The 11,096-nt window shown below is 36.4% G+C and overlaps 1 protein-coding gene across 1 annotated transcript in view; it reads left to right on the forward strand.

Annotated features, from left to right (window-relative positions):
- Nucleotides 1-11,096, forward strand: part of LOC118737684 (sodium/calcium exchanger 3) — a 102,186-nt gene that overhangs the window by 68,519 nt on the left and 22,571 nt on the right. Inside the window, exon 2 of the mRNA XM_036468378.1 lies at nt 6,414-6,505. Coding sequence (XP_036324271.1) covers nt 6,414-6,505 — 92 coding nt within the window. The remainder of the gene's footprint in view (nt 1-6,413; nt 6,506-11,096) is intronic.

Here is an 11,096-nt window from a genome sequence, read left to right on the forward strand (position 1 = left end):
CTTCTACAAAACAAAAATCAAGTTACTGATGAAGAAAATCGATGGACAAATACGAAATAATGAGTGGTCAAAGGAAAATGCGCAAAGATTTCTTGTATGAAATAAATATGAGCAGAAAAGCGTGTTACTTAGGCGTACGCGGCGTATGAGTAACCTTCTTTCGGTTTACCATAAAGTATGCCTTATATCTCAGAAGCCGGCGCAATTCGAACCAATTCTGGACCAACTAGTTTCCAACGGACATCAAAAAATAAAACATAAAAAAGTTGTTTCTAATAGTAATGATATTCATAAGCGGTTCGAAATGGTTAGACTAAACTGCAGAAATGTTCTGACAGGTAAGCTAATTGATTCCCAAGTGTCAATATGGGTAGCAGCACTATTACCACCACGCCTTCTATTTAAATTGTTTATTGGTGATACCTGCAACCAGTATACTGTGAAACTGAGTAACACTTGGCATGCTCTAAGCGCATTATAAATACTCGCTCGTCTCAGCATTTTGATGTTGACGTGTGACTGCAGCTGTACAAACACTTCTGACAGCATTTACATGATCACAAACCGGCAGATATGTATTTATTTCTAAAAATATTTATGTAAATGTGTTCTACATACATATACAATTTATATAAATGCATACATACAAGCGCCTCTTTGATGACACAATGCTTACTTGCATATTACGAGAAAATAACGATAAATTATTTTGCAATAGTTTACCTCAAAATTACACGCAAACAAGCTTTTGTATACAAAGGTATACTTGGCAATAAATTGTAATATCTGTTGCTGGGTTTTATTGAATTAGCCGTACATACCCACATATGTACATATGTACATGCATAGATGAGTCTAAGCTACTCGTAGTAGAGCTCTTAAATATTTTAGTGAAAGTTGAACAACACTAATGAGATGCTGGTAGTTCATAAGCTACTTATGCAGCTTGTGTGGTTGGCTTATGACTTAATAAAAGATGCATAAATAGCTTTGTACATTCAGTTGCATAGGTAAACGAAAACTCCGAGAAATTGGGAGCAACATGCAGAATGAAGTGCAAATATCGAGAAGACAATTGATCATTTCCAAGAAACATTAAATAAATTTTGAAAGAAACTAAAGGTACAAACATTATATTATGAGTAACATCGGACCATAAGTCATAGCAAGTCAAAATGAATTTTTATTGAAAAACTGAAGGAGAACTTCATAACTAAATGTGGGGTCAAAAGAGTTTTATTTACATAAATACTAGAAAAATTAACTCACATAAGATATACTTTTATGGAAATTACTACGAGCAGAAAAGTAGTAGTATAGAACAAAAAGGCTTCAATTTGTGCTGAATTGTTAATATTAATACTAAAATTTAGCACAGTTATTTAGTATTTTTGTAACATGACCTTTGTTTTTAATCACTGCTTCACAAGGATGAACATAGAGTCTACGAGGTGTTGACCTCTTTCCTGTAGTATCGACACACACACAGCCCATAGTTCGTGGTTATTTTTTGGTTTGAGATTCCACGCGGCCTTCTTAAGGTTAATCCAAAGGTATTCTATAGTATTGAGGTCAGGAGATTGAGCTGGTCCGTCTATGACCTCAATTCCGTTGTCCCGAAACCACAATTTTGCCAGCATACTTGTATGCTTCGGGTAGTTATCCTTCTGTAGTATCCATTTGAGTGGCATTTCTTCTTTGGTGTATGGATGTCTAACATCCTTCATTATTTTTACGTACTTATTCTGGTCTTTGATTGTTTTTATCCAATATATTGGCCTCAGACCGTGATATGAAAAAATACCCCCATACCATAATATCCGTGAATGATATTCCATATTTGAGGGGCTTCTTACGAACTGCCGAGCCTTGACCACCGTATAAAACAATTTTTTACTCATCCGTCCATAAAATGTTCCTCCACTTCCGAATAGACCAATCCAGGTGCTTTTTGGCAAAATATAGTCTGAGAATCACATGATTTTTTTTTCAAAAGCGGTAATTTACGTGGACTTCTAGCATAAAGCTGTATTCTCGGATCCGTCTCCTTACTGTATGAACACTACATGGTAAATTTAGGTTATCCAAAACGTTAACGTATTTCGATACATGGTGGCTGAACATCCAAAAATTGTTTTCCCTTTCTTTAAATGTTTACCCATCTTTAATAAGGGCTTTAATAGTTTCACGCTTTTAGTGGGTGCAGTTCAAACTTCGGCCCACTAAAAATAAAATAAAAGTCATTTTCGGATAATAAACAAAGCGCTTATCCAATTTAAACAAATTCGATATCGTATGAAAGAGGACTGAAGTTTCTTTAAAACAGAAATAACGAACGAATTATATTTGTATTTTTTTTATAATTTAATGCTAAAGAAATTCATATACCTGACATTTTTTATTGAAATATTTTCCAATAGGCAGCTTTTCTCGTTTAGACATTTCAGTTTTAAAGCTATTTACGTCCCCTTTCATTTGATACCAAACTTGTTTAATTTGGAAAAGCGGTTTGGCCAAGCTTAACTCCTAAAAAAATAACTGTTATTTTCGGTCCCTTCAATACTCGCATTCGCAAAAGATCCACATTGATTATTGCGAATGTGAATGTTAAAATTAATGCGGAAGCTCCGCGGTTGCAAATGCGAATGCGAATATTCGCAACAACCCTGGTTCAAGTGGCCCTTAGTTAGTTTGCTTACTTGTACAATAGACAGTAGCTGGTCGTTTTGGCTAGTATTGTCATAGGAAATTCCTCGGATCCTCATTAATTTTAAGGACTAGCTGCATTTAATTCCCGTGTTAATTCCGTATTAACAAGCCGATCCGTCTGTCTATTCTTTAATAATATTGGTCTGCGGTGTGAATGGTAATGAAGCAATTGTCATTTCACACATACATTTTGACGTATTTATGTATGCGGAAAAAAAATCAAAGGCAATCCAAACCTAATTCCATAAGCAAGTGCAAAAATTTTGCCAGCTCTGGTAGAGAACGACAAGTGTTAGCAGTAAGCCATACCTAAATAATGTGAGCTGAGAAAGTGGATAGGGCCTAGGGCGAACAAGATTTCAAATCCGCCACTGAGTATGATGAACGAACAGAACGAAAAAAGACGACATGACGGCACAAGGCCAAAACCGAATTGTCGGAAATACGTTCCAAAGTAAATCATGATTTTCAAAGAATTGTATAGCCAGCCCGGCCGCCCGTGAAGATGTACATTTCATATCAAATTATACCACACTGTAGCGGTAATTCGACCTTTAAACTCATGACTCAGTCTGGAAGTTGCTGCAGTAATCCAGCAGGTGCAACCGGAATGTTACACCGAATACACACCGCCCCCTATTCTTCGTTGAATTTGTATCCATTCGTATAAAAACCATCCCCACCTCCATCCGAATTCCACTGACTCTAGCGGTGAGCCGCGTCAGGAATTTCATGTTCATAATGCGTGCGTGAAAAGGGAGAAGACGACCGATGTGGTAAAGTGGTTAGCAGTGCTCGCTACCATTCCGCAGGGCTTGGGTTCGAGCCCGGAACCTCAAAACAAAATAAAAAGAAAACTTTTTTTTCTAAAAACGATTCGCCCCTCGGCAGGCAATGGCAAACCTCCAATTCCACAATCGCCGTTCGGAGGCGGCATAAAATTATAGGTGAAAACTATGAAGGTGCACGCCACAAATCGGAGGAAAAGCTCGGCCAAACACCAGCATATTGTGTAAGCGCTATTCTATTATTAGCAATGAGAATATTTATGCTCAAGGTATCACTTCCACAGCTGTATATTATCAACAGACTTGGAACAGAAAATACGATTATACACCAGGGTGGTCCAAAATAAGTAAGTCGGAAATTTAATGCTCTCACCCTCTAGGATTGTTCTATAACAAGAAGGTATACCCCTGTTTTTATTTTTAAATAAAAAAACTATATAGAGGTCGCTCAAAGCGCTCAGAATTTTCCATGTATTTTATATGGGAAAAAACAACTTTCCGTGGAAATGGTAATGGTCCTAAAGAAGAACAGAGTTTTCAGGTCGAAAAATATTAATTTTCAAGAATTCTATACCATTTCTAGAAGAGTTGTTTTTTTCATATAAAATATGGAAATCTTTGAGCTAAATTTTTTTTTATTTCAAAACAAAAAAGAGGGGGTTTTTTTAAGTAAAGAACAATCCTAGGAGGTGAGAGCATAAAAATTTCGACTTTACTTCTTTAAATGCATTTTTGGACCACCCTAGCATACACACATGCTGACTAGGACTTACATACATTTACACTTGCTCTTTATGCACAAGTAATAAATTTCAACTGTGACAAGTTTTGCGCGCAATTTAACAATTAAACACATATACATACATTCACAGTGATACAGGAAAATGATCGCATACTAAGCTTATCTTTAACACACAAATGCTGTGCTTAAGGAACTGAGGGAATGTTTAAGTAGAGTCTTATTCTGTAATCATTAATCCCGACGAATGCAAATTTTTAACAAATTGCCTAGGCACTGTAAAACCTAGTTATTATGAATAAAACCTAGTTATTATGAATAAGCCTAGATGCCTGTCATTGTGGTTTATCAATATTTAATATCTATAATAAGTACCTCCTCTATTTAGAAGGTTATCCATTGTATGATCCACTGTATGTGAATGTCTTCGCTTTTATAAATTTGTCAATGTACTTGAAAGCAAAAATTGTGTGATTTATTGATAAGATATATTTATCGTCGCCACGACAGTGAGATAGTACGTTCTCTCAAAATAAATATTTTAAATTTTTGTTTATTGCTTTGACATTTCTAAATGCAATAAAATATTTTAGTTAGGTTACAGTGAATGTGGCTGAGAACAGCGGAGCATCTACATACATACACACATTTAATTTACAGACCGGTGCTACAACGCCACTCAAATGGCACAATAATTTAGCTTACTAGTCCCTCTTCCGGAGGAAACCAACTTAAATAATTCGGTAGCCATTTTTTTTGCCCAGCCGTTTTATTACTTTGTAGGAATTTACAAAGGGGATCACTTATGAGTGGTTTCAGACTTCTTAGAGCAGTCTCATGGCGCTCCAGCAAGCCTCTTTCTCTTTAAGGTAGTTAGAGAGTGTATGTCCGTGATTACTCCAAGCCACTGTGTCGGGCGTGTGCGTATGACCTCCGTTATGACCACACAAACCAGGTGGGGTGGAGCTTACCCAAAGTGACGTTTTGGGTTGCTTGCTTGGCTTTTGGCCACCAGGCCAGTACCGCATAGGTGACTTTCGGTTTTATCTCAATACTTTAGTTTCGGAGAGAATCCCCAAGTTTGACTATACAGCCGTGTAATGCCCTCGTGGCTTTATTGGTAACCGATTTGAGATATGAGTTCCAGTCGAGTCTTGGGTTAGGCCATGTATTGCAGAAATGGTAGATTTCCCTGTACATGCATGTTGACTTTCACAAAGTGGTTTATCCTTGAGATAGGTGTCCCTCATATGAAAATCAATCCAAGGTTTTGATTAGAAAAGAGCTGAAGCTTATGGGTCTGTACGCCTTTGGGAGATATTCTTGGGTTTCCCAGCTTTGGGTATGAATATGACCTGCATTTCTTTCCATGATGAAGGTATGTAAGGAAGAAGTAGACTCGCTCTCAAGAGTCTCACTAAGGTACCAGTAATGGACCAAAATCCCTGCTGCAGCAGGCGTGGGTAAATACCATCTGAACCGAGGGATTTGTATGCACTAAACGTTGAAAGAGTCCACCGTAACCTTTCACTGTTGACGGTTCTGCCCGTTAGGCCTCTTCTCCTTTTGTTCACGCGCACTTCGCTGACAGGGTTCATGTTAGTACTTGGGTCTTGTTGGCCGAGCCTCTCCTCCGATTTGTAGCGTGCGCCTTGATGTTGTCACACAAAGGGGAGGGACCTACAGTTTTACGCCTACTCTGAACCGCGGTTGTCTTTTTATGAGAAGCACTCGAAGGTTTGCCATTGCCTGCGTTTTTGTTTACCTCTAAATGCGATGTGTCTTTCTAGGGACATTCGGAAGCGACGACGACCTTTTTGATTCAAAATTTCATTTTCATCTTACAGCTTACAGAGTTGTTGCTGTGGGAGTCCTCTTTTCGCTCCATATTTGGAGCGCTCCCCATTTGGCTAGCTGGGAATAATTTGGTGGGAACCATAAAAAATACCATATTTTATGATTCACCGTTACAAACACATATTTTAGGTCTGTAGCTTGCGTATTTTTGAAAAAAAAAAATTTAAATAAGGTTCTTTCTCTTTAGTGTTCAGAAAAAAACTGCTACGTACTTTAATTTTTTCAGCTTGAAATTTTTCTTATAACCATATCCATTACACACAACGAATACTGCGTTTTATCTCATTCAATTTCTTCATTCTTCTTTATACAATTTGCAGAAAATTCATTCCGTTGGGAATCATTGAGGAAGGCAGCTATGAGAAGGATGTCCTCTTTTACGTAAATATCGGTGAACCCATCATTGCACCAGGTACATATATGTTTGCTATTCGCTTATTTTCAATATCATACATACTACATACATGCAGATACTTCTATGCCTGCTCAAGCAAGTGCGCTCGCCTAGCCTACTTGAAAATCTACGTACATACTTACATTTTTACTAAACCTACAATAAACATGTAAATAACTGCTCCTTTGAGAAACTGAGTACCAATCCGAGCAATCAACCAATCAACCCAAAAAAAAAAATCGAACAAACCCAACATCCTAAGAATCCTACCACACAACTACTCACCCCTCCCCTCCCCTCATCGTACACACAATCAAAGTTTTTTCCATGCTGTCGCTGATTTTTTCCTGCCGTAGTGCGACCAATCAATCCCCAAGTAGTCAGCGTTCTACCATATTTCACCTTTTTAAAGTAAAATCCCACAACACAGTGTGCGCCCGAGTGTGTGCACCTAACACAAACTTTCACATAAATTTATTCCAGTTTCTTATATAAAAACTGCTTAACATAAATCCCTAGTCGAATACCTCATTAATTTTTGCATTTATGTATACTATTAAGGAAAATTTTTATTTCTAAAACGAAATTAGCTACTACGAAATTTCCCTTAAATTTAATATTTATCATTGGCATATATTGTAGCGAAAACCAACTCTACCGTAAATTCTAAATCTATTTCTTCTTCTTTTCTCTCATCGTCTTCATTTTTTTTTTTTCTTTTTTTTCTCTACGTGTATCGAATATCCTATGCGTGCGCCCACACACACAAACACACACACACAGTCAACGAAGTATCAACAATGAATTTCAGTAAAGTCTTCCACAAGTTTAACTTTTATATCTATGTACATGTGTTATAGCATAAAACATAGTTCAGATTAGTTAAACTGTTGAACCTCGAAGCCATGAAAGTTCGAGTTAAAAGAACAAACAGAACGCCGCAAGCCAAATAATTAAGAGATTACTTGCGAAAATACAAAAAAAAAAAAAAACAAAGTGTTTTTAGAACAGCAAAGCGATTAAAATTCACGCATTTAATGCCCGCAGAAAAGCATGAAGACCGCAATAAATACAAATTCAAATATGCATAAATATGTAGAACTAAAACCAACACAATCACAAAGCCGCTGCCGTATGCAAAGTGTTCGTATGCTTTTATTTGCGCATACGCCCCGCCAAGCCCGTTGCATAGCAAAAGCAAATACATACGTACATACATACATGTTCGCTTCGCTAATGCAAATGAAGCAAATGGAAAAATGTGAATGCCAACTTGAGACTTTGAGCGCAACAAAAAAGTGCAACTCTACTCAATTAAAGCGCAAATATTTTTTATTTTTTTTTATTTTAGTTGAATATTGTTTTATTTTTGATTTTTGTGCCGCAAAAGCTTGCAATGAAAAAAATGTAGTTCCACTCTTTTTTTTTGGTATTTTGTGAGTAAAGTGTTTTTACTGCATTCCATACTTTAGTTTATTGCATTGCGCTTCATTCCGCGTACGTTTTTGTGCAATTTATTTTTGCCGAAATTCGCATACCTCATCCTGCACAGACCCACTGATAATTTTGTTGCTTTATTTCGCCCCCTTAGTTAGTTGTTATGTATGTCTCAAGTAATTACCGAGTAGCTGGTAAACTATCCGTTATTAAAAGCATCGTATCTAGTTTATAAATAATTGTGATTGTGTGTGTTTTGAGCGAAAATTGCGCTGCTTTCTTAGACCTCTTTATTTAGTGCAAACCTGAGCAGCTATGTCTAAAAAGAGCAACTAAATTTGTGGCGCCGCGAGCTTATAAGCGCCAATTCACTCTAGAAAAAAATAAATAATCTAAGCCATATAAAACTCAGGTAGTTTTTTCTCTAAAACAAAAGCATGACATACGTATTTTTAGCGCATTATTCATTTGCAACCCAGCGCACAAAGGTTGATTTGTAGTTTGATTATTCACACAAAATCAACAACAAACGTATTATCTAAAAAGGCGCAAAGCTTTCAAGATTAAATCAAAGAAATATTATGTATTACATGCCTTAATTTAAAGAGTTAAAATTCCACGGTTTGGCACATTTGCAACTGCCAACTCATTTATTTAACAAATAGAAAACCACAAGTAAGAAGACTGTCTAATTTTTAAAGAATTGTCCGTTGTTGTTGTCTCATTTCTTTTGAAATTCGGTAAGTGTACTCCTACTTCCTATCCACAAAAATCGAAAAACATTTTCTTATATTGTATATCTGGCATATTTGCCTGCCTTGTTAACAAATAATTATTTGTCATTTTTCTTTTTTTTTTTCAATCGTCCCAGATATTTTTTCCTTTTCCTTTTCCCGTTCCTTGTTCTCAGTTACACATATTTTTCACGAAGTATCAGAGCTGTAAATGGTTATAAAAAATTAATTGGCCAATTTCGAAAAAAAAAAAAATATTCTACCTTACTACTACTATTTTAATATATATTGAGGGCCGGCTTTCGGGCATGACGAGAGAGGCGGTTGCCTTGGGCCCCAAATGGAGGGCGACGAAAAACTCTGGGATGGCGTTTAATTCTTTTTATTGCATAACATTTTCGAATGTAAATTTTCTTCATCGAAAACAACGTAAATATGAGTTATTTAAAAAAACAAAAGAGATCATGACGGGGTCCTCGAACGAAATCCGAGAGCACCATGGGAATGGAATTCCTTAAATTTGGTGAATTCTGAACATCTTCCAAGAGATGGACCATTTTAAAAAATCATGTCCAAAATCTCACCGTTTTGTCCACCTATGGAAATAAGATGCTCATCTCGCAAAAGAAAAAAGAAGGGGATTTTGCGTCACTAAAGTCAAGAATACCGTTGAAACACAATACCGACGAACGGAGGCAACTTTCGCCCAAAAATTTCGCTCAGTAAAACACAACTACGGCGACAACGAATTCAACTGCTTATGGACAAGGTACAATTAAAATTTTTACAACCAATAAGATTATTAATTTTTAACAAGAACTAATATAGTATCTTTCAATTTCCACTTAAAAACGTGAGAATATTTAGCATATGGCCACAATGAATCGTATTTTGCCGCTATCGTTGCGAACAGTCGTCGGACGAACGTCGTCGTTTGCTTTGGTTGTGTGCGTTCTCACATACAACAGTGTGTTTTAATTTTTACAGCGAACATTCGCAGCCAAAAATTCGCTGTTCGTCGGCATTGTGTTTCAATTGTGTCCGCAATTTTCACAACAGAAGATCAATTTAGAACTAATTTTTCGTTGTTCTAGTTGACACTGCCCTGACTGCTGTCACGGAAGAGTTTGAGTAGTTGAAAAATCATAAAGATCTATTGCAGGTTTCTTCGTACTCACAATCACAAGTGTTCGCAGATTCAATTAGAGTTGAGCACCGCTCTCACAACTAGAGATTGCGACATAAATAGATTGGCGCTTTATGAAGAGTTGAAAAAATTGCGGCGTATTAAACCTGCAGCGATGAAAAGACCATTGGAGGTTCTTGAATTTCGGCAAGAAAAATGTCTTCGATGTATTTCCTAATGATTGGGGTTCTCTAAGTATTTTGTTGACTTTGTCAGCAGGTAGCGAAGTTTTTCGAAATCCCAGCTCAACATATGTCCCAAGAAAGATTAAACGCTTTAGCTGTCTTATCTATCGAAAACGAGATTTCTATGTAAATTGACTTGTCCAAAACTAATGAAAAATTTGCTCAAGCCAAAGCTAAGTAAACTTTTTTTTAATTGATATCTCATAACATTGATTAATTGTAGTAAGAATTTGGAATTATTTTATTTCGACTATTTTTCCAATTGATTATCGTATAAGAAAAAGAAACCGAGGTAACCGGGTGTCATTGCTTCTAAAGCCGGCCCTCTGTGTACTAGACAATTTTCTCGGTAAAATGAGATATATTTTTATAAAAACAAATCGAAAATTCTATACTAATAGACGCCCGTAGCTCTTATATCGCTTAGCTTATAGTAAAAACTTGCCAAGTCCATTTCGTTAAATTTTACAGCAGAGAAAACAACATCTTATAGCAAATTTCGTCAAGTATTTCGTAAAACTTTGAATACAACATTTTACGTGTTTAAGGCAAATCAGAACTGCATGCGAATCAGAAGATTCGATCTTTATAAAATAATTTCGTTTTATTTTTTATTTATTTTGGCCTTATCGGATTTTCAGTGCTTCTTTTGACCTTAGAAAATTTGCAATTCATTCAATACAAATGGGAAAAAATGAAACAAGTACCTTAATCCTTTTTCCAAGTTATTTATTTTTAATTTCTTATACTTCCTATATCAAAATATGCGCACTAACAAAAAAAAAGGTGAACAGATACCTCCTCTTCTTCATACCGACAACGTCTGCAGAGAGCACTTGTTGGTATTGGTATCACACGACGTAGCGAAAAACAAAATGGTGCCTTCTGCACACGGTGGGCAGGAAGCGAAGATAGGTTGCATAAAAATGTCGACAAAATCTGAAAGCAGGGTTGTATTTGTTGATATCTTAAGGTTAAGAATCCGCTTTGGCGTATTGGCGTATTTCAATTGAATATTTCTGTTTAGGCGCGTCTGCTAACACCAGGCGCCTAAATACATGCTATGT

Source organism: Rhagoletis pomonella, unplaced genomic scaffold (assembly GCF_013731165.1).
Source record: "Rhagoletis pomonella isolate Grant_MI unplaced genomic scaffold, Rhpom_1.0 Rhpom_scaffold_00004, whole genome shotgun sequence".
NCBI lineage: Eukaryota > Metazoa > Arthropoda > Insecta > Diptera > Tephritidae > Rhagoletis > Rhagoletis pomonella.